The sequence below is a fragment of the Phyllostomus discolor genome, chromosome 8, assembly GCF_004126475.2.
Source record: "Phyllostomus discolor isolate MPI-MPIP mPhyDis1 chromosome 8, mPhyDis1.pri.v3, whole genome shotgun sequence".
In the NCBI taxonomy this organism is placed as follows: domain Eukaryota; kingdom Metazoa; phylum Chordata; class Mammalia; order Chiroptera; family Phyllostomidae; genus Phyllostomus; species Phyllostomus discolor.
This window is the reverse complement of record NC_040910.2, coordinates 78,020,247-78,048,207: the sequence shown is the minus strand read 5'-3', so window position 1 is coordinate 78,048,207 and position 27,961 is coordinate 78,020,247. Positions and strand designations below refer to the sequence as shown.

General features: G+C 43.1%; 2 protein-coding genes and 1 non-coding gene across 4 annotated transcripts in view; 1 reads left to right on the top strand and 2 right to left on the bottom strand.

Annotated features, from left to right (window-relative positions):
* Positions 1-4,696, top strand: part of NSRP1 (nuclear speckle splicing regulatory protein 1) — a 28,749-nt gene extending 24,053 nt beyond the window's left edge. The window contains exon 7 of one of the 2 annotated variants that reach the window (XM_028519630.2): positions 511-4,696. In XM_028519630.2, coding sequence (XP_028375431.1) covers positions 511-1,564 — 1,054 coding nt within the window. In that variant the 3' untranslated portion in view covers positions 1,565-4,696. The remainder of the gene's footprint in view (positions 1-510) is intronic. The other variant, XM_028519631.2, reaches the window with a different exon arrangement.
* An 84-nt stretch (positions 4,697-4,780) lies between these two features.
* Positions 4,781-4,903, bottom strand: LOC114504403. The gene has a single exon (XR_003685177.1). It is a non-coding gene; the product is annotated as a small nucleolar RNA SNORA28 (small nucleolar RNA).
* A 5,659-nt stretch (positions 4,904-10,562) lies between these two features.
* SLC6A4 (solute carrier family 6 member 4) overlaps positions 10,563-27,961 on the bottom strand; it is a 44,423-nt gene continuing 27,024 nt past the window's right edge. Inside the window, exons 4-14 of the mRNA XM_028522037.2 lie at positions 27,609-27,828; positions 26,677-26,815; positions 25,984-26,118; positions 25,518-25,621; positions 24,051-24,178; positions 23,711-23,823; positions 22,867-22,998; positions 21,701-21,800; positions 20,162-20,262; positions 16,476-16,643; positions 10,563-12,565 (exon numbers count right to left, since the gene is read on the bottom strand). Coding sequence (XP_028377838.1) covers positions 12,491-12,565; positions 16,476-16,643; positions 20,162-20,262; positions 21,701-21,800; positions 22,867-22,998; positions 23,711-23,823; positions 24,051-24,178; positions 25,518-25,621; positions 25,984-26,118; positions 26,677-26,815; positions 27,609-27,828 — 1,415 coding nt within the window. The 3' untranslated portion in view covers positions 10,563-12,490. The remainder of the gene's footprint in view (positions 12,566-16,475; positions 16,644-20,161; positions 20,263-21,700; positions 21,801-22,866; positions 22,999-23,710; positions 23,824-24,050; positions 24,179-25,517; positions 25,622-25,983; positions 26,119-26,676; positions 26,816-27,608; positions 27,829-27,961) is intronic.

Sequence of the window (27,961 nt, the reverse complement as noted above, 5' to 3'; positions counted from 1 at the left end):
CATAATAGGGTTTATTTAGTGAAATATAGAATTAGATTTTTGCCACCATTTCACTGTGAAAAAAAATTTATCTTCATCTATTAACAGGACTCTTCTTAATTTTATAGAAAGAAAAATAAAAATCCAATAAAGAGCCACTACTTAAACTTCACATTGTGAAGATGCTACTAAGGTCCAGAATGTATTTTTCTTTTGCCTGTGCTTAGAAATATGCCTATTCTTCATCTATGCTTAGCACAGATCCCTGCCTGAAGGTTCTAGTGATCCAATACAGAAGGGCTCATTTTCTTTACTACTACAAATATTGAAAATATTCTGAATGATTAGAAAATGCTGGTTTACAGATGTTTACAAAGTAAATAGACATCAGCACCTTTTTACATCTTGATAATCAGGAAGCTTATATAATTATAATTTTATTGATTTAAATATTGAGGAAATTATATGAACACTTTATATGCTTACTATAAGTGATAATGTGGCATTTATCATTATATTATTTTTTTAAAGGTCTGGGATAAAGGAAGAGAAGCCAAGGGATTATTCCGATGAAGTAAGTTCAGAGAACAGAATACCACATGAGAAATGCATTCTCCAAACTGTTGTGAAAGTAGAAGAAAACCCAGATGCAGACAGTGACTTTGATGCTAATGACAGTGAGGACGATGAAATGGAAGGAAGTAATAAAGTGAAGTGCAGAAGGGAAAAGAGCATAGAGACCTCTGAGAATGACTCCAGGCATCACAAGAATCACACTCACTCACGGTCATCTAGTGAAGAAAGAGAACATGGTACCAAAAGCCACACAAAAAGTTCCAAGTCAAGGGGACATGAGAAAAGGGAAGATAAGCACCAAGAAAGACAATCCAGGGACCAGGAGAACTACTATACTGACCGTGATTACCGAAAAGAAAAGAAAGATTCCCATAGGCACAGAGAGGCCAGTCATAGAGATTCCCATTGGAAGAGACATGAACAAGAAGATAAACTGAGGGGAAGAGACCAAAGAGAAAGAAATGACAAAGAATGGAAAAGGGAGAAAGACAGAGAGAAATATGCTGTAAGAGAACAAGAAAGAGATAGGCAACGAAATGATCATGACCGACACAGTGAGAAAGGAGGAGAGAAGGAAGAGAAAAGCAAAGAAAAGGAAGAACATATGAAAGCAAGGAAAGAAAGATATGAAAACAGAGATAGAGAAAAACGAGAAGTAAGTGTTCAATCTTCAGAAAGAAAACAAGACAGAAAGGAAAGCAGCCCAAAATCTAGGGCAAAGGATAGGTTTCCTGACCAGGAAAGATCCAATAAAATGAGAAACATGGAAACGGACAAAGAAACAAACTCAGAGAAACACTCTAGTTGTGAAACATCGATGGGAGCAAAACACAGAGTCACAGAGGAATGCCAAGATACTGGCAAAGAACAAGAGAGACTACAGGAGACACTGAGCAAGTTTGCAAAACGGAGCAATGAAGAAACTGTAATGTCAGCTAGAGACAGGTACTTGGCCAGGCACATGGCACGGGTTAATGCAAAGACATATATTGAGAAAGAAGAAGATTGACTTCCTGGAACATGCTGTGTGGACACATAAAGGAGTGTGTTAGACGTGGTAAACTATTTTCAAGATTCATTTTTGGTTTAGGGTTAAGTGAAAAGTCACTCCTTTTATCTCAAATGTTTGACTAAACATACATAATACTTACTTGTCAGTACCACATTCTTGGTTGTATTCAAGCAACCTAGAGAGTCCTGAATCCTAGTAGGTACTTTATGAGGAAAATTGACTCCACTATAACCATTAAAAAATAATTTAAATAACTTTCCTAATGGTAGTTTTGTTGCAGGACCTATTTGTTTTATAAATACTGTGTTTCAGATAAACGTAAGTGGATTTGAACATAGAGAATATTGTTATACTTTGTTTTGAAATTTGTATTAAAGTATGAAATATGGATAGATACATATCTTGTCTAACTTTAGCTCAGGCATACTTGGCTTAAATGAAAATAAAAATAGTGATATGTTTGTACTTTTAGTTCATGCTCTTATTTTAAAACTAATGTCATTTATACCATAATTCCTTTTTTTTTCCATTAAAAATCACTTTAATTCTGAGACCCTTACAAGTTAGTAAATTGGTTGTGTACATAAATCAGGTTTGGCTAAGTGTGAAAACATGGAGATGTTTAGCCTAAATGAAGTTAGCTAAAGATACAGGTGGACTATTTATGAACATGTCTTGTTTTATATATTCTAAAAAATATAATACAGCTTACTACAACTTCCATTTATGTATCAAACTAAAATTGTAATCTCTGCACTAAGTCTTTGAAACCATTGAAATGAAATGCTATATATAATTGATTTATGGGAAATGGATGAATGGTATGGAGAAAATAGTTCTCTAACAGGTCTTCCCATTAAGAAAGTGCTATTTATCTCATACTTTGAGTTAACCATGTTTTATTTTTAGTATAAACTTAGTTTAATAAGAATATTGACTTTTAGGAAAAAATTATATTAAGGATCAAATTTAGCACTTACAAATAAATGTATAATAGTATACCTTTAGAGCTAAGTAACAAAGCTAATGCTTGTATCTCTTGACTGACACATTAATATGAGATCCTAATACTTTAAAATAGATCAGTGACAGTGACAAACACTTAAAAAGCACCGATTCAGCATGCACAGAGATAAGTAGTATAGTATAATGTAACTGTGAAACAGGGTGAGATCATGGAAGACCATGAATTAACAGGCTAAATTTGGTTCCATTGTTAGAATCATAACTAGAGCCATATGTTGGAAAGATTGATTTAACCATAAATGCAAGAGAAAGTCTAGTAGGGAGAGACCATGATCTAAGGGATCTGGTAAGAACTGTCAATTATCCTCTCCCAGTGTGGTTCAGAGACTTACAAAGCTGCAGCTTGGATACTTTGGCTAGGACAAACTATAAAGTTGACCTTTGAACCACACAGGTTTGAATTGTGTGGGTCCAATACATATAGATTTTTTTCAATAAATACTGTAAACCTGTTTTTTCTGTATGGTTTTTTTAAGGTTTTTTATTTAGAAAGAGGGAAAAGGAGGAAGACAGGGAGAGAAACATCAATGTGCAAGAGACATATCACTGAGTTGCCTCTCGCATGCCTTCAACTAGGGACCTGGCCCACAACCCAGGCATGTGCCCTGACTGGGAATCAAACTGTCATCCTTTTAGTTCACAGGACAGTGCTCAATCCCCTGAGCCACATACAAAATATATGTTAATTGACCATTCGTGTTACTCGTAAGGCTTCCGGTCAGTCAACATTAGGCTACTAGTAGTTAAATTTGGGGGGAATCAGTTATACACAGGTTTTTGACTATACAGGAGATTGGTTCTCCTAACTCCCTCACCCCTGTGTTCAACAGTTAACTTTTATTAAGTTTGACATAGGGAGAAGCTGCAAATTAAGGGTTTCTTCTGGCTGCCTCCCCAGATACACAAATGTTTTTGCCTCTCTTGCACTTATCCAACCTTTTTCTGGGCATAGTACCTTGATTTCCCTTGGGAAAGTACCCCTTCATTACTCATAGTCTAGTGATTCAGATGGAGCTGCATAGGCTCCAGGAAAAGTATATGACTCAAGCTAGGCCAGTTCTGAGATTTGTCAGAGTTGAAAAGACGTTTTCCATTAGCATTGCCAATAGTGAAGATGAGGTAAGTCTAGAATTGCATGGGAGAATGAGTGTCCAACTTCTCGGCAGAATAAAGCCCACACAAAAGAAAGCAGAAATGAGAGAAAGATAAAGACCTAATGATTGCTTTTGAATCTCTGGTTCTAATGGGGCATATATATTTTTTAGATACTTAAACTAATACTTTCCTGTTTTCTCTTGGGCCAGTTTGAGTTGGAATTCTGCCACCATGTCTAAAAAGCTCTATTTGATACACCAAGGTTCCACATACAAGTCTGCCAAGTTACAGAACATTTTTGTAAAGGTTTTATCTATTTTTAGAGAGAGGGGAAAGGAGGGAGAGAAACATGGGTCGGTAACCTCTCACACATCCTTAACTGGGGATGTGGCCTGCAATCCAGGCGTATGCCCTGACCAGGAATAAAACCAGTGACCTTTGGTTTAGCAGGCCAGTGCTCAGTCCACTGAGCTACACCAGCCAGGACCAGAACATTCTTAATCTTTTAAAAATAGTAGTGTAACATGCATAAATAAAGTGCATGTACCATGAATATATAGTTTACACACAAACTCCCCTCAAACCCCTTAGTTTCCCCCACCCCCACTGTTGACAACACCATAGACTTTGTTTATTTTCTAGATTGCTTAGTATTCATCTACTGTTGGTGGACATGAAGTTTTTCTCCTGTTTAGGGTTAATCTTGTACTTTTCTGGTATGTGCAAATGTATGTTTTGATTGGGTGACGCCTAAGAATGGATTGCTAATCCAGAGGGTATGCATTGGCTTTAGTAGACACTGTCAGTTTACAGAATTGTACCCAAGTATACGCAATGTATGAGAATTCCAGTTGCTTCATATTCTTGCTTATACCTGTTATTTACCTTTTGTCATCTTGTCTTTTAACTTTAGCCTTTCTGGTGGGTGGAGTGATACAGTTTTATTTGTAGTTCCCTTAATGGCTATCATATTTAATAGCATTTGTATAAAGGTCCTTTTAAAGAGTCCATTTCTTTTGCCTTTGCTGATTCTTTATATATTTGGATAGAGATCATTTATCTTTGCACTGTCTTAATGGTATCTTTTTTTTTAAACACTAAGTCTGTAACAACTTGTCTCAGAAGAGAGAATGCTGGAATAGGTTGGACTTTGTTGCTATAGCAAGCTCAAATGGTGTCAAGACAGTTTTGATCTTCTGCCACAGAGTGTTGCTTGCAATTAATGGTATCTTTTCATGAACAGAAATCTTTAATTTTGATGAAGTTAAAAGTTAAATAAAATTTACCATTTTCTCAATACACTAGACACATTTGAAGTGCTCAACAGCCACACGTAGCCGGCAGCTAACTCTAAAGGAAAATGCAGATACAGAATATTTTTATCTTTGCAGAAAGTTCTGGACAAGACTCTAGAAGCATTATTGTCTCTTTTTTACATTTAAATCTGCCATGCAACTTGGAATGAATTATTGTGTGTCATATAATAAAGATTTTTTCCATATGGATAGTAAATAGAAATGAATGAAAATTTGTTTAAATTAAATCCACAATGAGTACTATTATACATCCACCAGGAATAGCAAAAATGTTGAGACTTAACAATACCAAGTGTTGATGAGATGGTGGAGCAATTCTAAGCTGTATGTGCTGCCAGTGGCAGATGAACTAATACAGCAGGTCTTTGACTAATGTTTCATTCTGTCGTTTTGCTATACCATTGATGAGGGAAAAAATTGATTTCTGGCCATTGCCACTCTGTGGTTTGCAGTTCTCTCCAAGTCTGTGTGGGTTTTCTCTCAGTACTCCAGTTTCCTCCCACATCCCAAAGATGTGCACGTTAGGTGAGTTGGCATGTCTGAATGAGTGTGGGTGCATATGAGTGTGTACCCATCAGTGAAACAGCATCCTGTCCAGGGTTGGTTCTCCACTTCTGCCTTGAGCTGCTGGGATAGGCTTCAGCCACCCAAGACCCTGAACTGGAATAAGCAGGATTTTTTGTTTGTTTTTTGAGAGAGGGGCAGGGGAAGGGAGGGAAAGAGGGACATCCATTGGCTGCTTCTCACCAGCTGTGACCAGGGACTCGCGACCTGCAACACAGGCATGTGCCCCTTAACTGGGAATTGAACCCATAAACTCAGTTTACAGAGGACAATACTCCAACCAACTGAGCCACACCAGCTGAGGCATAGTTTTCATGATAGAGAAATAATTGTAGATGCAAATGTGTAGATAACACAAACACCCACACACTTTAATTCTGTCTAGTGAGAGGATTTGGTCAGTGACACCCCAATAGCAATGAGCATATCTAGCACCTACACCTTTGGTTTCTAAATACATTCTTCACTAAAAGGAATTGGGGCTGTTTGGAGGAGTAGCTGTGGCAGGGAAAGTATGAGATGTTACCGCAATATCTTACTCCAGGAGGTAAGGAAATTTTCCAAGAATTACAGGGACATGTCAAAAGGACACAAAAGCCAGATTTAAAGGATTAAGAGCCACTGGCTAAGTATTGGACAATGTGAGCATCGAAGTTAATGTAAAAAAAAAAATGAACAGGATATTTGAATAGCCTCAGAGTAGTCCCTCCTTTCAATATACTAATTAATTACACACACACACACAAACCACATAGGGAAAGCCTGGCGGAAACTACTTTTAAGTGATTCCAGTTAGCAGCAGCAGTACAGGGACAAGTCAAACCATGTTCCACCCGATAGAATGCAGTGCAAATGCCTCATTCTCATGATATTTCTGCCCAGAATACACAGCTTGAATCTAATCATGAGGAATCAATCATCAAATCAAATTGGGAGGCATTCAACAAAATAACTGGCCTGTAATCTGAAGTGTCAAGTTCATGAAAGTCAAGAAAAGACTGGGAAACTTCTCCAGACTCAAGGAAATGAGACATGAAACTAAATGAAAAGTATGATTCTGGAATAGATTCTTTTGCTAGAAGGACATTGAATGGGGTGAGATTAGATGGTAGTAATGTATCAAATTGTTTTCCTGATTTTTATGATTATATTGTGGTTACGTAGGAGAATGTATGTCCTTGTCTGTTGAGAACATATCCCTTGTGATTTTCTTTTTTGAATTTAGGATCTGTATATTTAGGCTTTTATAGATGATAAATTTAAATATAGACATGCAATAACCTTTGGCCAGCAAACAGAAAACCTAGACCTGTTTTGGAACTTTGCAGCTGTGTGAACCTGGGCAAATCACTTAACACCTCTGAGCCTCAGGTTCCTCATCTGCAAATTGGGGAAATAACACCTGTCGCCTAGAGCTCTGGGAGTCAAATGAAATTATATACATGAAAGCACATTATTAGTTAAAGCTCTGCACAAATTGCAAAAATTGTAATTATTTAGTTTTACTGAAATTCAGTATCTCTAATTCTAGGTAGTTTTGATGCTAAATATTTGCAAATGACTTGCAGCGCTATTTTGGGGGATCCTAAATGTTTTGACAACATGCAGTTAAAATTAAGATTTTTATGTTAACCATAAGCATTCAGAAGTTTATTTTTAAATGAGACTGAACAAATCTATATATCATGATGTTAAGAAGTATTATAGCAATAGTTCACAACACAAGGCATTTACTGAAGTCTCGAAATCTAACCAGGAGCACTTATGACTAAGTTGCTGCATAAATGAATATAGGGGCATTCTAGGCATTAAAAAAGGGACTCTTTACTTTTATACAAATAAAATATGTTTAATTCTGCTACATTTTAAAACTGTTTCATGTAAAAATAACATTGGTGATTTTCATTCTACCACTATTGACAGAGGGGAATACTGGAAGAAATACACCGTATTTTGCTGTGTATAATGCACACTTTTTTTTGCCCAAATTTTTGAGGGAAAATAAGAGTGAGCATTATATATGGGTAGTACTAATTCCATAACTATACAAATGTTTTTAATTCTTTTATTTATGCTTATGTGTTAAAACTATGACTCTAGAAAGCAATAGTGATATCCACATGCAAAATAGTACCCTAGAATACAATAAATTGGTTGTGTTTCTAAATATAAATAAATTAAAAATTGAATTAAAAATTAAAAGATTTTTCCCCTGAAAGTTTGGGCCAAAAACGTGGGTGTGCATTATACATGGCAAAATACATTACTTATTTTTAGCTGTATTGTGAAAAAAGAAAGTAAAATAAGGGAAAAGAAATACCATGTATTCAATTGACCATAATCTAGAATTTGAAGCATTTCATTGTCCAACACACAAAGTATAATGAAAAGTTGTTTGTAGATCAAATTATATTTTAAGTGCTATTGGAGAAATAACTGCAAATTCTTTTTTAAAGTCCCCAATTTTATCTTTTAAAATATGTATTTTTCATGTCAAGTTTTCTTAAGGTATACCTCTAATACTAGAGTTTGAATAAAAATAATCTTTCAAAATAACTTTTTGTAAAGTTAGCAAATGCCCTATGGAAATTTCGATGTTAACTCCTTTTCCTCAAAAAGTTGCATTGGTGGTGGGGCAGCAGTTGATGTAGATTTTGTGATGTGTTGATAAGATAAATACCACCTGAAATCCCAATTGAAATATGTTGTGAGGTACATTTCCCAAAAAAGACTCTCCTCTTGAAAGGTTAGTTGTTTTTGAAACATCTAATGTAGGAATAATACTGAATAGATTGTAACTATATGGAACAAAAGGACAGACATATTTACAATTTTGTCCTAAAATATTTATCTTATTCAATGTGGGAAATGCCTACTAAACCAACTGAACGGAGTGTTATTTTATTCTAGTAGAGGAAATAAAACTTAAGTTCACCTTTCTTTAGAAACTTCCAGATCCTAAGAAGAGCAGACAAATTTGCTTGGTCACCAGGTGTGTTTCTGCCTCTAATGTAGTTATCTCAACATTCAAATATTGTTCTCTCATTAAAATTTAGAGACAGTTAAGCAATGAGGGAGAAGGGTGATATTACAAAAATATGAAAAAAATTAGAGCTTTAAAATAGTCCTTCCATGGAACTAAACCACTAAACAACAAATTTTAATAAATATCATTGACTTATCTCTGATATTGAAGGAAAAATTTAGGCTATTTCAAGTAGACCAGAAAAGCATTCTACAGCATAGGGATATTCCTGGTCTTAATATTCTTTTTTCACTGTATTTGGGTTTATAAATTTCATTTTCTAACATGCTTCTCAAGCAAGCATTATCTAAACTCACCTTCCAAAGATTTAGAGCCTCTTTTGTAACTCTCCTTGCATTTTAAATGTGTGACCTCCATGATAACTTTATTTTTTAAAAAAAGATTTAATTTATTTTTAGAGAGGGAAGGGAGGGAGATAGAAACATCAATGTGCAGTTGCTGGGGGTCATGGCCTGCAACCCAGGCATGTGCCCTGACTGGGAATCGAACCTGTGACACTTTGGTTCGCAGCCCGCGCTCAATCCACTGAGCTATGCCAGCCAGGGCTCCATGATGACTTTAAATACACAACTTCCCACCAAGCATGTGACTGTTTTGCTTTTATTACATCACTGATGAGGATGACAGGTTGTAGCATAGTTTCTGTGAGGAACCTATTGCTCCTCTTCTCCACTGGCCCCTCGCAGAAGAAAGGAAGGGGAGATGGTGAAAATGCCCTCCGATTACTGCTGTGTTTAATGGTATCTTAAGCACCAGCTGTTGACTTTTGAGTGAAGAGACATGCTGAGAAAGGAACCAGGCATGGCTGGTGCCATTGGGTAACTAAGCATTGTCTAAGATGTCTCAGAATAGCGCAGTTAAGGCATTGCATTACATAGTTTTAACCTTTGCTTTGGCAGTGAACTCCAAAGCAGTTATAGAACAGGTAGAAAAATCAGGTCAGACTTTCCTACTTATCAGAAAGAATACAATTCTAATTATAGGAGAAGAATTTCCCTCTTAAGGGGTGGGGTGGGCATGTGAGTTAGGCAGAAACTCATACACTTAAATTTTGAGATTGGTGACATCAAATTAACCAGCTTAGTAAAAAGATGCTGGAGAGGGAGCGACTCATCTCACAGAATAACTTTTGGCCTTATTTTGAGATTTCATTATTTGAATTGGGAGCTATTCTATTGACTTTGGATTTGTCAGGATCTTTGCATCCATCTCTAGATGGGGCAGCTATGGCAATGAATTTAGGTTACGAGTTACATGTATTCCGTGTAACAAGTGGACTGAGTTGTAAATAGGTTATACATTTTCTGGAAGGAAATTAATTTGCACTTCATTGCACATCAACATAGGAAACAACCTCAATCAAGTGAATCACTCCCATTCCTTTGTCTTGTGTCTTGCCTATTTCTTACTGACAAAAACAGCAGGGAAAAATTAACTTCAGTACTTAAGTGACTTTACAACTTAATTCCATTTTTATTTTTACTTTTATGTAAATGCTACATTAGATGTAAAAGTCTTAGAAGATTGTTTTAAAGTCCGTCTGCCTATTCTTAAGTCTTTCTTTAAAAAGAAAAAAAACATGTATCCCTGACTGGTGTGGCTCAGTGGGTTGGGTGTGGTCCTGCAAGCCAGAAGGTCACGAGTTTGATTCTAGGTCAGGGAACATGCCTGGGTTGTGGGTCAGGTCCCCAGTTGGGGGTGTATAAGAGGCAAATAATCAATGTTTCTGTCCCACATCAATGTTTCTCTCTCTCTAAAAATAAATAAATAAAATCTTTTTAAAAACCCATGTAGTATTGATAAATAGGGGCCAGGTAAATGCAAACTATGGAGAACAGATATTTAGGGTTTTTTTTTTAAGTCTAGTGAAGTTTGAAAATTTTTCAAAATGAGTACATAATCCCTTTAATACCTGTATTGGCAAAACTCTAACTGGTTTTTGTTTTTCAATTCTGTTTGGAAAGGTGATTTTTAAGAAATATCTTTGGAGAATAAGTGTGTGGGGGATGGTGAGAATCCATAGCCAGACCAATTTTTAAAATTTGCAGAGCTATTGACACTGAGTATGCTGCCCCTTATATATCCTTTAAGCATGTTAGAAAGCAAAGAGAATGGAAATTAGGAAGCAAGAAGGAATAAAAGAGGGAAGATAATGAAGGTAGGTCAGTACAGAATATTTTTCAATCCCCCTCCTCTTTTCCTGTAATATTTTGGAAACTCAGCCACTATCCTCTGTAAGGAGAAAAAAAAATCCTTCTGGAAAAAGCGAAGAATCAGAAACAGAAGGATGTCGGGGGAATACAAGAAGGCCAGGGAAGATTGCTAGGGAAAGGAGGCCAAGGAGGGAAGAACTATAAACAAATAAAACCAGACCTCTATTATATGGATCTTCTTTCTATAAGGTTGTTAGAATTTAATTTGATTTCTATATAGAACTGAAGTGATATGGAAATAGATAATTGAGTTGTTTTATCATTGACTAGGCTTTATTCCCCTTAAGACTTTGATAAGAAAATCTTACACAAGGTAAAATTTGCTTCTCTGACCATGCGTCTGAGAGCCATAAGCCACTGAAGGTCAAATTTACTTGATTTATATTAAAGGCTATATATGGAACTTGAAAGGTTATTCATTTAACTGACCCTTCTCCCATCAACCTTACTTAGACTCAGTCTTGAAAATTATCTGGAGGGCTCAGTCCTGGCAGTCAACCAGGAAGGGGCTGAGAGTGGGAGAAGTGTTCATTAAAGGCTACCCTAGACTCTCCAATCACTTTCAGATTGAGGATGACCTTGGCTTAGGTCAGGGTTCCTAATCTATGTACCTTATATGTGAGAATTGGATTCATCCTTTCTTCACAAAGCAAAGTAACCTCCACTGTCAAACTCAAGCCATTTGAAGCCTACAGAGCTTACATCCCATAGCCAACTGAACACTGAAGATGCATTTGTCAATATCCGTCTTCAAAGTAATTCATGGTCGAGCCACAATGACTAGTGAAATAAACCAGATCTGCCTGTGGAACACTATACTAAATGTTTAGCAGAGAGATACTGGAAGATGAGAATCAAGTTCAGTAAATGCTAAAGGCTGACCCACAAGGCAAGGTGTGTGGGCCCAAGTAGTGTCCCTGGAAAAGGAAAAGGTGGCAGAGCACGTTGTAGTAATTATAGTTTTCAAATAATAACATACATACACATTTGAGTAGGTAGAATTGATTAATGTAAGAAAAATTAGGGAAAATTCATATAGTTTGTAATAGTCTCAAAGTATTAAAATAAAGATAAGCATACACTGAAACAGTACACACATATACTCACATGTACACATGTCTCTTACACCTTCCTCTCTTGACTCCACAGCAGCACATGGGTTATAGAGTTCTAGTAGATCCAGCTACAGAATTCTACGCTACTCAGAAAATATATGGCTAGCAAGACAGCATCCCTGTTTTTCCCTACACGGTTTATGCATCCATCAACAATGAAAAATTTAGAAGGAAGCATGTCAGATACCAATGATCATCATGAGAAATGATACAAGAGATGTTCACAGACTTTATTCTAAACCTAATCCTAACCGATTATATGGTGGTTTTCATCACTTCCATACACATGATCATGCATCCAAACTAGTCCAGTTCAGCTGCATCACAGAGTCTAACATGGTAAAACATCCAGGAGATTTCACAGAAAGACATGGCTGGGGGCCTTAGGAGTCTGGGTACCGTAGTCTTTTGAAACTGTGTCTCTGTGAAGATGGCCTTTCCATTGTCAGGCTTAGCTGGAAACTTGTTGACAGAGGAAGAAGGCGAGGCGTGACTTCTCAGAACTGGAGGAGGAGGTTTGGGGAGCCGTTTTCCTCTTGTTGAAGGTTTTAAATGGCATTCAAGCGGATGTCCCCACAGGGAATTTCTGTTGGTGTTTCTGGAGTGATACTTTTAATAATACGCTGTTGTGAAGAAAATAGGGTGTTACAAACATTCTTATAATTTAACAATATTGAAAAAGTATTTCAACATTAATATTAAAACAGTTTAAATAGTGTTAATGGTAAATTGGAATTGTCTCATTGACTTTCCTTAAGAAAGAAATTACCAATTCATTCTCAAGTGTGAATTAAAATTTAATATTCAGCAACCATAAGCATCTGTAAACTAATTATGCAAGTCATTGTATCACTAATGGGAGAAAATGAGGACCCTTCCATAGAGCCTCTGCTGGCCTATCACTTGACTTTGATGAGCTGGGAAAACTCATCTTTTCCTCTGGAAGAAGGTGGCCAGCAGGGCTTGGGGAGCAGAGTGAGTGCTGGATTCTGGCACCCTCCCCTCAGGCCTGCACACACACTACAGGAACAGTACATGGTGCCATCAGCCACGGAAGAGTCAGGATGATACTGACTTAATGAATCCACCTGTCAAGGAATACTGGCAAGTTCATATCAGGGTGCAAATCATCACATAATTACATTTAAAAAGATGTGAGTCTCATGCTGACGTAGTACTCATCACAGGGAAAAGGCTGAGAATTTTTACATTAGAAACAGCTGAGGCGCACAAATGTATTAAGACAGATCTGAACTATGCTTGGGATTGTGTATGAAATGTACAGTCTGCCTCGTAAAAGCATCAGGGTGACGTGAAGCAGCTCCGGGGTGCTGAGAAGGAAGAGCAGCAGCGCTGCAGAGGCTTAGAAAAATCTTTGTTAAGTTGCTTTGTAATGTCTTTGATGGCAAAGTCTGTCCATGTGGTAAGCAGGCAAAATTGGATCTCAATGCATCTTTTGATTTACTGATTTTAGGTGAAGCTCTAGTAAGTGCCCTTTTTATTTTGGATTGGAAAAGTACATTAGTCCTTTTTTATTTCCTGGTTCTGGACGTCCATTCTTCTTTAAGGCACAGGGCCTGTGGAATTCAAAAAGTTCCATTCTCATAGTTAATGAAATTCACAAAATTTTACATGTTGTGTTCCTGATGACCTTAGTATTCAAACACTGCAATCTCACACTGGAAACCCATTTAAAAGGATGCAGTCCCCATCAGCTACATGTGTTGACATGTGTTAAGTCACAGAAAGCAACATTTCACAAACCACACTTCCCACAGATGAATGTGTAACCTGATCACACAGAATTATGTAAGCTGACTAATAGAATATGTAAGCTGATTACACCAAATTACATCTTGCTAATTGGGAACTGGACTCAGATCACTCTAAGTAACTAGTCTGAGTGTTGAGAAGGAGAAGAGAGCACTAAGGGGTGTGGTGGAGGCAGGGTCCATGATGAACCACATTGTAAAGTAGAACACTTGTTTGGCTTTTGTGCCCTGGCCCCCACCCACCCATTCTGCTGGCCCTCTAGCTGCTGGTTCCTCCTTTGTTTTTGAATTTTGGCTGCATTTCAGTTGCCAGACTATTATTGCTCTTAAAATTTGCCAGCCCTGGCCTCCTGCAAGATGATAATCTAAGAAATGGATCACTGTTGGACCTTTACTTATTAGGGACCTGGATCTTTGTGCAGAGGACCAGGGACTTCTGTGAAGGGCCTGAGTTGAGACTTCCAGGCTGCAGGTGAATATGATATCCTCCAAATCACAGGTGACAAGTGGTGGCTCACTCCCCAAACTCCAACCTTGTGTGGCCAGGGCCCAAAGAATTAAGAAACTGACCTTTCTTTTAGTCTTTTTTAAAATCTTACCAAAATTGCCTGTGAGGCCTCCCTCCCTCATAGCATGTTACAGACCAGCAAGTATGGTATTCCTAAAAAATTACAGTCCCTTGATGTTCTTGGCAGAAAACGGCATGTTTTAACCCTCTCGGAGATTAAGCATGCACACGAGCATGTTAAGGCTTTTGAGAAGTGCCACAGTAAAGAAACATATTTAACTTGCTTAATCCATCATTCTCCAAAACTTTTTGACTGCATAAACTTTTCCCCCAGCAGCATTGCTATCCCATGGAGCTACTGCCCTTCACACTACGTTAACATTTGGGAAATGTTAACCCAGTTCAATGAGCACATCTTAAAGATGAAGACATTACAGCTCAGGGAGGTAAGCAATTGCCATAGCTGACTAGGTCCTTTCCCTCCTCGTCCTTGGTTGGCTGTATCGTGATGGCCCCACAGTCAGCCTTTCCACGGTTACTAATGGATCTGAGCTCTGTTAATGACGCACCTCTGTGTAGTATTTCCTCAGGCCCAGCAGGCGGAATTTGCAAGAAAAATGACCAAGATTTGAGGTGTAGTCTGTGACCAAAGAATACTGACATTTATTAATCTGAGTTCCTACCCCTGACCTTAGCCTCCGGATTGGCGACGGTAGAGCCAGCGGACCATCCTGGCTGCCATACAGGACAACCTGAAGAAACAAGTTCAATGACTCTAGGTCTGAGCATGTGTTCCGGGCAACACCAGAGTTCAAGGCCCTTTGGGACGAATGAGGTGGTGACAGGACGGGCTTGGGTGTGGGAAATTAGTAACTCCTTGCAGATTCTGTTCACCTAGAATTCAGTTTTCCTATCTGGAAAAAGAAATGAACTCAATTCTCAGGAAGAGCTGATGCTCAATTGTCTCACGTTTTCTTGCTGCATGTCTCTTACAAAATGTTGTAGGAAGATGAGTGTGTTGGTCTCATGTTTGAGTTTTGCTTCTAAGAGTCCACAGACCAGCGCATCTCAGTCCTCAGGTCCTTAGAGAGTGCTGTCCCTTCTAGCTTTCCCGAAATGCCACTCTTCCCTTTTGAACAAGTCCGCTACAGAAGCGCCCACTCACATACTTTCAAGTAAACGAACTACTAATTCTAGCAACATAGCATAAAAAATGGCAACTCGCCCTGGCCAGGTGGCTCAGTTGGTTGTGGTGTCGTCCCATATACCAAAAGATCATGCGCTCGATCCCCAGTCAGGGCGCATACATGAGGCAACCCATCAATGTTGTTTCTCTCTCACACCGTTGTGTCTGTCTATCTGTCTCTCTCTTTCTAAAATTAATAAATACATCCTTGGGTGTGGATTTTTAAAAATGGCAACTCATCTCTCCCTAACTTCTAACACCAATTGCTACACTGATAAACTACTAATGGAAACTGAGAACAAAAGGGAAACGGCACCTAAATCGAAAGGGCACTGGGCCAGGAATCAGCAGACTTGGATTCGAAGCCTTCCTGTGCTGTGTGTCCTCGGACCAGTCACTGAAATAAGGGCACTTTGGGCAGCATTATTCCTGTCCTCAGTATCTTTGTCTGCAGTAATACCTGCCCATCCACTCACGAGGCATTTTGATAGCAAAATGGGATCGTGTCCATGACGATGCTTTGAAAAATATACAATTTTACACAAAGCGTAATTTTCTGTTATTAAAAATTTTACAGCCCATTATTCATTGCTGAAATGAGTCTTGCTATAATGGCACCTTGAGGTTTTACTCCAATGGCTTGAGCTAAAACTATATTATTGCAACATCCTATTTCATGATTTTCAAAATAGCCCTTGTTACATTGCTGTTAGAAAAATGACCATAAACATTTTCCACCGTAAACTTCGATCAAAATTTGTGCAGCACCCCAGGCACCACCGAGTTGATGAGTTAGCTATCCGGTAAGTTTGGGATGCTACGCACACCCCACACTCCCAGATGACCAGCTCGCTCCTTCGCCGCTGTCTTTGAGGGTTATGGGAAATGCCTTAAGACGACAGTGATAGCCTGTAGAGACCTCCATGGTGTATGTTCTAGAAATATACAAGGTGAGTTTCATGTGGTGGACTTTTATCTCCTGTGAAAAGAACGTAACAAGAGACCCCTTTTCTCCCCAATGAGCAGTCCGAAGACACAAGCACGCACACACACACACTAGCACATACTTCCTTCAGTGTCCCCGGAGTGACGATCAGCCGGTATGTGATGTAGGTGGGGATGCAGATGAAAGACGAGGTCCCTATGCAGTAACCCAGGATGACACTCCAGTGAGGATAAGTATACTGGAAAAGTCGCAGCTGTGGCGGGCTCATCAAAAAACTGCAAATGATGAACTAAAACAGAAATTCCAAGAAACATCAGAGATCTTAAAGATATCTGAGCAGCTCAAGACAGTTCTGATACCATGAACTCCTGGTAAAGCTAAGATACTTCTGGGAAATTCCCAAAATGTGACATATCTTAAATTGAACTCTGGCACACAAAGTTCACTGATTTCTGTGCCTAATTATCTGCAAAAAATAAAACAGCCAGATGCTTATCTTGATTTTTCCTCCCTACCTCCTACCTCAACCTCTGCAGTGGGGATGCAAAGACCTCAGAATGCTATTTAAAGAAGTCACAGCACCCCATTTAGGGCAAAGGGGGAGGGATTGGGATCCGTCAGAAGTGGTTTGGGCCCCTCTTATCAGACCTGGGAGGAATGAGCCAGGGGACCTCACCCCGGCCCCCGCCAGGCCCTAAGGCTTCCTATTTCTCTCTGCTATGCTTTCATTTCCTCCTGCATTCCTGAGCTGTGATTGTTTTTTATCAGAGGGAAGGTACCTAAAACCAGAAGAGATAATAAGGTTCTCAAGACCTGAGGAAGGCTTGGGCTCCTAGGCTGGTGTTCCTTCTGTCCCCTTCCCTGGGCCCTCTGCTCTCTCCATTAAGCACCTTGGCCTGGGGTCTCAACAAGGATGGCTGTGCCACGAGGCAGCTCAGCCAGGAATGACCGCCTGCCACAGGCCCTCGTAATGAAAGGGATAAAGGAAGGGAAAAGCAGCTGACTACATTTTTTACTTGAATATTCAGTGAAAATTTTGACCAAGAAAAATTCCACAGTGTGCTCCCAACACTCAGTTTGTGAGCTTTCTTCTTTCAGTTTGGTTTCCAGAGAGAGCGTAAATATCGGGTTTTGCCTAGTAACCACTGCGCCGTAACAGTTATTGCTCTTGATTTAATTTTATTTTATTTCATGGTCATGAAGAAGACAGTAATGTAAATTATTTGTGTGGTTAAACATCTATTTATATCTTTTTTTTTCTTTGTCCGCAGGTAATAAAATGGGATACTGTTAAACACACATCCATCTTCTGAGCAGTGTTATCCTAAGTCCCAGGGGCAGCTTTCAAAACAGAAGCCCGGCCAACCACAGGCCTTCCTCTGGACTTACTCTCCTCACTCCCACACTCGACTACCAAGGAAGACAGTTTGGGAACAGGGGAAAGGGGAGTCTGGTTAGGAGCCATCCCTGCATCTCATCTCATCCTGATGCTGGCGTGAAACCTGACGCAATTCAGGGAGGCCCCAGGCTCTCATCAAGGCCGGTAAGGGTTGCATCAGACACCCCTTTGCATGCCCCGGCCTCTCCTTGCTCATATACAATATTTTCTTTTTTTGTAACTTGGCTTCAGTGAAAAAGAATATTTTTAGTAGGCTACTCATTGTTTACCTAAAGCAGCCGTAAAAAGCCCAGAGCAGGGCATCTGTTCAGTAAACCCAGAAATGGGAGACCCACTTACCCCTCCACAGCGTGCCCCGGAGCACTTGCCTTTAGGGGAAGTGAGTAAAGCGAACATCACAAGAATTCTGAGTAATGTGCCTGCACCCAGACCTGTGCCCGGGTTTCACTGGGCACCAAACCTCACTGACCGCACAGCAGGAGTTCACCCAGTCTGCTCGGCAAGCAGCAGTTCACAGAAATGAAAATAGTAAAGGCCTGGAGCCGGGACTGGGGTGAGACGTGTGAGGCACTCGGCCCAGGCCCAGCGCTTCCCAAGGGGTGGGGGGCAACACTTCAGTAATCGAGATAAATAATATTTGAGTGCAATGTGGTAAAAAGACAGAATCTGACAGGGCCCGAGCCGGGTAAGGTGGGTGAGGTACAGGGTCGGATCCTGTCCCTATTTAAAATGTTGATATTGCATTCATGAGGAATATTTTCTGCATTAATTTGGTTTTTAAGAAACATTGCAATAAAATAGCATTTCTCTTGATTACTGAGATTTTGGGCGCCCCTTAAATTTGGCGCCCGTGCTGAGTGCATTGGTTGCCCCTCCCAAATTTCAGCCTCTGAGTGCAGGAGGCAAACACGACTTCTTCCCTCAAGGAACTAATCCAGTGTGTCTCTCCTTCCTTTGAAAAACAAATGAAAGGCTTTAAGTAGATTACCGAGAAGCACTGGTAATAATATGAATTAATAACCCATTTACGTCAGGGCCTCTGCTTCTAATAATGGCAGGCTAGGTGATTTAGACCAACCCGCTCATTGAAAACAACTAAAATTTCTGGACCTAAAAATATATATGCTTTTAATTTATCTAAAAGCAACAGGGAGTCGACAAGGTAATAAGGAACTACCGGGCTGAGATTTGTGGGGACGCTGGAGCCCAGCACCCACACCACAGCACCGGGCCCTGAGGCTTCCTGGGCTTGGGCTGGCTGTGGGTTTGGAAACCTCTGCAGTCCTGGGGAACGGAAGCAAGTCCAGGAGGGATTCTGGGGAGGCAGGGGCAGCATCGCAAAGGCAAGGTGAGCCTATCACTCATCTGGTATTAACGTGTGCTATAAAAAGTACAAAAAATAAAGGGCTGCCTGAGAAAGTCAAACAGATGACAAAAAGGGCTGCTTTCGAAAAGGGGGGAGGCACGGCTGGGTGCCAAAGGCAGAGAGGATCTGAGGCACAGGACCGGCCCAGACGCTCCTACTGGGCTGGAGCTAGACTGGAGGAAGCTAATGGAGTTTCTGGCTCTCGAAGATCAAAAAGCACCCCCCCCACCCCGTCGACCCTGCAGATGTGCCCAGCTTCACTTCGCCCCAGGCTGGCTCCAAGCACGCTTGGATGTTGGCAGGGCTCTTCCATCTGTGGGCAAACACGTCCTTCAGGGGGACACCAGGAGGCAACGCAGGGGCACGTGCAGCAACGATGAGACACTGAACACCGCTGGGTGGATGGGCCACCCTTGCAACTGAACTTTCTCACCCAGGTCCTCAGGCAGTAAATGGATTCTACTTTTGATTCAGGTCACACTAGAGGGCCTTTGCATGGGGCGTCTTTAAGAAAACGGACACAGGATTATCACTAGGACCCCGCTCTGAACAGCACAGTAAATTCTTCCTGGGCTTTCAAAGGTTCTTGTCATGTGACCTGGCGCCCTGTACTTAACAACTCTAAGCCTCAATTTCCTTAAATGTAAAATGGTGTATTAGAACTATACTACTCCATAGAACTTTGTGAGGATTTAGTTTTACACTGAGTCTGGCCTGGCACTTAATGTTCAATAAATGTTTTTATCGTTATCACTGAATAGGAGAGTAAGCAATAAGGTGACTCAAGCCCAGATGTTATGGTGTCAGAAGTCAGAAGAGTGGTTAATCGTGGCGGGGACAGTGACTGAGGGGGACACAGAGGGGCTTCTGTAGTGTTTTTGTTTCTTGGTTTCGTTTTGGGTACAAAACTGTGCTCTATTTATAAAATTTCATGGATTTGCATTCTTTCTGTGTGTATGTTATACTTCAATAAAATTTATCTTTTATAGTGTTTGAGTGGATCTTTCTCTAGGGCCGGAAGGAGAAGGGAATGGCAACTCACCAGGAGAAACAGAGGGCTGACGGCCACCCAGCAGATCCTCCAAAACCAGCCAGGGCTGAAGCCCAGCATTTCCTTCACATCGCTGCAGAACTGAGTGATGCCTAGAATTATCCGGAAGAGAAAGACTGATGGACTGCAAGGAGACAGGGATTGTACGATCCCTGGATTCTCAGAGAAAGGGTGGGCTCTGAAAGTTCTCACGGAGGGGGCTCAGGGCACCAATCTGCTCTGACGGCGGGACGGGGAACTTGTCACAGAACTGCATTTCATGGCGAGCAGTGTTCTTTCCACATGGAGTGGGCAGGTAGGTGGACATTTGGGGAGGGACCTGAAGCTCCCTCTTGGTGCCCCCGCTGCCTTGCTAAGATCTCAACATATATTTTATGTTATTGGTACTGCAGAAAAAAAAGGTAAATTTTGTTTAGAAATGATAGATCTGCTTGACAGAGACTGACTTTGACCATATAACCATCTATGGAAAACTTCCCAAGAGAAAATTTTAACCACAGTACGGCCCAATCAGTTGCCAGTTCACGGTCAAGGTTCTTCTATAAAAGTAACTGGCATAGAAGGGAGAAGCGGGACCCTGGTGAGAAGCGGAGAAGGGGCAGGGAGGTTGCCCCACGCTCGCTCCCCCGAGAGCATCCAGCAACACCTGGGGCAGGCCTCTAGTGATTCACACACTTGAACTTTGTCATCTGAATCGCTGAGGAGCTGGGAAGGACTTCATTTTAAAAAACTGGACTCATGTGCCACTCAAAATATGGGGACCCCCTTCTTCATATTATGCATAACGACAAACATGCTAACACTTTTATTATCACAGAAACTAGGAGAAAAAAATACACTTTTCAGTATGAAGTAATCGCTTCTTGATTTTAAAGGTGAAGAGAGCCGTCTCTGAACCTGAATGTCTTCACTTCAATTGCCTGTGTCCTCCCCACCCCCAACCCCGCCCAGGGGCTCCTGGGACTCCTGCCCTTGACCCGAGTCAGCTCACTCTCTGCGCTCCTGGTGGTTTTACCCCTATCAGATTCCATCCCAGGGGCAGAGCAGGCTTTTCGGGGACAGACAATCCAAATAGGAACATTCTTGCCTCTTCCCTAGAACACAGCTCCTAAACTCTGTCTCAGGGCTCTGGAGGGAGCTCTTGCTCTCGAAAAGTAAATTGAGGTCCACTCTGCAGATGTGGTCACTGTGTGCCGGTTCTTCGTGTTCCGTCCAGTTCTTAGAGCCAGTCAGGGTCTTAAGCCTCCACCATGGAGGAGCTAAAGGGAACTGCTTCGGCCTGTCTCCACTGGAGAAACATTTAAACTCGGAAGGAAAACACATCCTTCCAAGACACAGAGCAATCTGCCGTGGAGAGTGCGGAGGAGACGATGAACGGTTTCTGAAGAAGGCACTCTGCTGAGCTACCCTTACAGACCCGCCGGGAGGTGACACGCCCTGCCCTTTCCTGAAGTCGGCCCTTCTCTTTCCTGGTGGCTGCAGGCTGATGTCTGTGGGAAGGACCGAGGCGGGTGGGAGGAGGTGTCTTACCATAGAACCAGCACACGGCGACTGCCTCTATCAGCACGACGGTGAGCACAGCGGGCCCCGTGGCGTATTCCTCCAGCAGCTTCACCACATAGGCCCCTCCCTGCAAATGAGATCACCACCCTGGAGAAGGGCCCTCAGGCTCATTGTCTCCTCTCTAAGGCAGGGGCCGAAAGAAGCTTCTTAACTAAGGATAATTCTGGAAAATTTCCACCTTGGGCCCCATAGAAATATCTGAGAGCCTGCCTCTTAGACTGACCTTCTCAGGACCGGCCAGATCCCACCCTTTCCAAGGCCTCTCCCTTCCTCAAGGGACACTCTCCTCTTCTTGCTTCCTCTCCCCACTAAGTTTGTTTGTTTGTTTGTTTTTAATTCTCACCCAAGGACATGCTTATTTATTTTAGAGACAGCAAGACATATCAGTCGGGTACCTCCTGTACACACCCTGACTGGGAATCAAACCCGCAACTTTTGGTGTATGGGATGACGCTCCAACCAACCGAGCCACACAGCTAGGGCTCCCCACTGAGTTTTAAGAGACAAACTCAAATGGGCCTTGATCTATGTTCAACTTTATTCAATTTACCAAAAACCTACTGCGTACTCACTCTACCTTGGAGAACCCCAGTTCCTAAAGACTGAATCTAGGAGAGTGCACAATACCATACCCACCGAGCGCACTGATCAGCTGGTCTTCTGTCCTAACCCCCAAATCCCTGGGGTCCTGCTCAGGGGCCCAGCACCCTACTGAAGCTCCACAGACACTGGGGTCATGGCTCGAAGAGGCATATCTGCAAAATCTGCCTTGAGTCAGGACACAAGCCCAGGTTCCTGTGGGTACCATCTGATGCAATGTTGTCAAGAATGCAGCCCTGAGGACTGGAATTAAACTGGAAAAGCAACCTTTAGTTTTTCTCCCGATACTCTGTCAAGCCTGAAATCGAGTTGGATCTACTGTAAAATGCAAAGAGCCTTCAGGTGCCTTACAGAAAGTCCACAGACAAATGCCACCAGAAACAACTTTTTATCCTTGATGACAAACTTTTTATAGGCCCTCCCGTTGGCCCCAAAGCCAGAGTACCATGTGGGATGGAAGGAAAGGAACGGCTTCTTGTATGTTCTGTTGCCCCTGGGGAGGCTGACTCAAAGCTGAGGGTTGTGGTACTCACAAAAGTCAGGGTGACCAGGGACCCGAAGAAGCAGGTAACGACCACACAGAGCACAAGCAACTCCCGGCGCTTGGCCCAGATGTGCGGAAACTCATCCAGCACAGCTGTGATCACCCCCTCCAAGCCTGCAAACTGAGAGGGACACACAAATGGTCACAGGGAAAGCTTTGGGACAAACCTGTTACCTTCTAGGACAGTGAACAGGAGAGGGGCTAAGATTGCCGAGTGACCAGTCGAGCTGATCGGGACCTGTTCCCCCTACTCGCCGGCCCTCACTGGAAATACCTTTTCCTGTTTACACTGTCATTTAGAACCAACCCTTAATAACACGAAGGAAAGAAAACAGAGCACACAGACGGGGCTTTTTCAGGTGATGTCTCTTGGGAAGACTTTGGTTGCACCAGAAAGGCCAACTCAAAGCTGAGACTCCTTCCACACTAAGTGCAAGGTGCTGAGGTGAATGCTGGGTGGCAGGGCACTGAGACACGAGAGTGGCCTTGGCTTGCATGGCCTTGAGGTGCTGCCATCTGTTCAAGGGACAGTGCACAGTAAGAACAGTGGCCACACGCAGGGCCCCTGGCTTGTGCCTGTGTATCTATACACAAACAGTCATCACCCCATGAATCATTAACGGCTCTCTCAGGTGCCAGAGGCTGGCACGTGCAGTCCACGAGGAGTGAACAAGGGGCTGGGCGAGCACCAGCAGAGCGGCCAATACCGCCTGGGGTGGCCAGGATCGGAGGGCAGGGACACAACTTCCTCTTTCTCCTCCCCTTCTCCTCTGCCTCCTCTCCCTCCTCTTCGTCCTCCTCCCAGAGGCAGATTTCCCTCCCCGTTCACTCACCGTGCTATCCAAGCCCAGCGTGATCAACATCAAGAAGAAGATGATGGCAAAGAACGTGGACGCCGGCATGTTGGCTATGGCTTCTGCGTATGTGATGAAGAGGAGGCTGGGGCCTGAGACAGAGGGGAGAGAGGAGGAGCCCACAGTGTATTCAAGGCCCCACCATGGCCTAAACACCTGGAAAGGGTGGAGATCTCCAAGGCATTACATTTCTCTAAAGTCTTTGAAAATTTTTAAAGAAACATTTAGAAATTATTCCAATGTTAGATATTGGAAACATCCAAAGAGCAGCAAAGCAACTCAGTGGGTGCAAGGGACTTAAACAGAACCTAGGGCTCACCTGCATCTTTGGCCACCTCAGACACATCTTCCTTCCTCATCTCGGCCATATAGCCAAGCACCGTGAAAATGACAAAACCTGAAACGAAGCTCGTCATGCAGTTCACCGCGCTGGTCACCAGGGCGTCTCTGGAGCAGAAAACCCAAGGGGGCGGAGTCATTTGCAAGTCAGGGGTCTAAGAAGCATCGGTCTCCAGCTGAGGCAGCAGGGAGCAGGCTGAGCAAACAGGGACTCCAAGCTAGTCCTGGTGTCCCTTCTCCTCCCCCCTGCGCCTGGCCTCTCAGATGGGTTAAATCAGCCTTGAGACACATGAGCTGGCATCTTCATGGCACGGGAGGGGTGGTGTTAAGTATGGGCCTGTTGCGAGCCAGCACAGCACATGCCTCTCACCAGCTTGCTCTGCAGCGGGGCCTGGGCTGGAGTGGGGGCCAGCAGTGGGCCTTGGCCTCACGCTGGTGAAGTCCTCAGATTTAGACTTTTGACATTTTGTGCAAATGAGGTTACAACACTGCCACAGGGATATCCTGACACTTTTAACAGAAGACCTCGCCACAGGACTTCTGGCTGGTGTTCCCATGCAAAGCCACATTGCTTAGGGCCACATTGCATGTGAATTCTTTTTTTAAATAACAAATTCTGTAACTATCTTACAAACAGCATACTTCCATTGTTGCACATTGCCATCTGTGATAGGACATTAAAACTAGGTCAGCTCTAAAGATGATGAGTAATATCTAAATCACAGTTTTGTCAACAGTTCTGCAATGAGATTTTTGCCACAAAAATTATGGCATTTTGTGTTGGTCAAAATAGTTTAATCATTACACATTTTGTGTACATATACATAAACAAATTATCACATTATAGTTGTGTTAAATACAAGTCAAGTCTAAACACTTAGTGTCTCTTGCAACTTTTGTAAACCTGCTTTAAATTTTCTTAATTTTTTTCTCAATGCTTATCAAAACAAATCCTTGCATATCTTATTTGAAGAATTTCAATTTTAAAAAAATATTTTATTTATTTATTTTTAAAGAGAGGGGAAGGGAAGGAGAAAGAGAGGGAGAGAAACATTGACGTTCGAGAGATACATCAATTGGTTGCCTCTCACATGCCCCCAACCAGGGATCCGGCCCGAAACCCAGGCATGTGCCCTGACTGGGACTGGAGCCAGCGACCTTTCGGTTCACAAGCCAGTGCTCAACCCACTGAGTCACACCAGCCAGGGCTAATTTTTTTTTAATATACAGAGACTGTCACAAAACAGAAGCAGCCTGGGGCCTCTCTCAATCCCTGAGTGGCCCGGGTGAGGCTCTGGCCACGGGTGAACTGGTCAGGGACCAGTGGCACCCCTGAGTGTGACAATGTCAATGTGACCTAAGCCCAGCCTTCCTCCAGACCAACTGACTTACAACCCACTTTTAAGCTTTACCTGGGCGGGGGGGGGGGGGGTGCCCTGATACTCACTGATAACAGTTGTTGTTGAATTTGTTGTAGCTAGCGAAAGCCAGTAGGACCCCAAAGCCAGGACCAAGAGAGAAGAAGATCTGAGCGGCAGCATCCACCCACACCTGGAACACAGCAGAGGCAGGGTGAGGGCCAAGACCTGGGCCAACACTGGGTGCCAGCAGGGCCCGCACGCTCACGCCTCAGGGTGGCTGTGTGCAGACACAGGGAGACAGCTCTTGAGGCTCATCCCAGGGACGGCCCCACACCAAGTGCAAGCAAATGGGATTTCTCTTCCCATCATGTAGGCATCCACCAGCCCAGTGACCTCAACTGTACTTTTCATGCTGGCATTTCCAATTTAAAGCATTGTCACAAGACTTGCCATTGCACCCAAAGTTTAGTTGCTGCCACTGTCCCATTTGGAGGACTAGCTTCACATAGTAAAATGACAGATCGGTGCACATCATTTCCCTCGTCGCCTTACCCCGGTCTCCAGCAGTTTCTGCCAGTTGGGTTTCAAGTAGTAGAGAACACCCCTCCAGGCTCCGGGGAGGGTGGCGCCCCTCACCAGCAGGACCAAAAGGATGATGTAAGGGAAGGTGGCAGTCACCCACACCACCTGTGAGCAAGGAAACCCAGATTATCACCACGGGGAAGCTGGTGTCCATTATTTTTTAAAACTTCTCAGAAAGGAGATCCACCTTTCTTTTCCCTGCAGTTTTAGGGGGTGGGTAGTGTGGCAGAAAGGCCACAGCCTTTAGAACCAGCCAGGGGTCTGACTCACGGCTTGCTGATACCAGCTACCTCTAAACCCACTCCCCACCGGCGAAGTGGGGAACGGATCTAGCAGGGATCAACTAGCCGGTGCACATAAAGCACTGCACACGGTCCGAGATGGGCTTTCAATAAATTACTGCCACTATTATTGATTGTGACATTACCAGTGGATTTTTTTAAAAAGGAATTTAAAAAAAAAAATCATCTACTGGTTCTTGGGATTGGCCCATTTCTAGAACTTTGCCAGATTTGGTGACGAGAGACTGAGTATCATGGAATGAATCCGGTATAGAAGGAAACACTGTCCCCCTGTCTGTCTGCCGCTGTCTGGGCCACTGAGTCTGAGTTTGAGGTGCTCTGGGGCCCCCTGGCAGGCCTGGGTCAGCAGAGTCTTCCTCACCTTGCCAGATGTTTTGACACCTTTCCAGATGCTAAAGTAGATCACAGTGAAGATCAGCATGATGCAGAGGGCAAGCTGCCAGCTGATGCCCCCCAGGTCCTGGAGTCCCTTAGACCGGTGGATCTGCAGCACGTGGCGCCTGGGTTGAAAGAGAAGAAGAGGCCCATGAGATGGTCCGAACCGTGAGCAGGTCGCACTGCTGGTCACACCGCTGGTCACACCTGCAAGAGGGCGCCAAGGGAAAAAGCGCAGCCCGCTCTGCAGGCACCACATGGTCACTAAGCCTCAGCCAGGGCTGGAACTGGCTCTGCCTTTCCTGAAGGAGAGGCCAGCACCTTCAGCGGACCAACCTGGGAAATGTGCTCAGCCCAGAGGCAGATTTCCAGCGCTCTCCTGTCTTGGCTCGGACCTGGCCAACCAGGAAATGTGACCCACGTGACTGGCTTGGGGGCACGTGAGGATTTGTCTGTGCGGGCGGTGGGCCCCTTTCCCACCCAAACGAGCACTCCTTTTAGGCTGCCATTGCCTGAAACTCCAGTGTTAAAGAACACGCCCCACTGCAGGCATCTTCTTCCAAAGGGCAGCTCCCACATGAGGGGAGCACATAAAACCAGGAACTAAGTGAATAGTTTCAAACTATTGAAGAGGTCAGAGGCTTTGCTTCTGTGACCCCAGCTGAGGGGAGGGCCCAGGAGGAAGGGCGGTTTCAAAGCAGGGGAGTAATTTTGAAATGTGAAGGTAGAGATCATCCTGGCATGACACATTGGAAAGGACCAGATGGCCCAGAGGGCCGGGGCATGAAGCATTCAAGGCAGAGTCCCTCCACTCCAGATATGGCTCCCACCGTCCCTGCTGGTCCTCTCTCCAAAGAAGCCAAACGCCGGGGGTGTGGCCTGCCCTCAACAGACCACCCCTCACTTCTAGACACTTACGTGTAAAATTCCTCTGCAGGGGAGGTGGAGTGGAGCGTCCAGGTGACGTTGCCCTCCGAGAAGTAGTTGGTGCAGTTGCCGGTGTTCCAGGAGTTCTCGCAGCTGGTCCAGGGCAGCCGGTCGGTGAAGGAGGAGATGAGGTAGTAGAGCGCCCAGGCCATGATGGTGTTGTAGTAAGAGGCAATGTAAAAGGCAATGATGCAGATGGCGTACCCGATCCCTGGGACAGAGGGCGAGGGGGGCCGAGAGTGAACGGCAGCCCTACGGAGAAAGACTGACGTGGCCTTGGAGGGTGCTGCCGCTGGGGGAGGGGTAGGCGGGTGCCACTCGCTTCATTCCCCAAAGACTCCGGG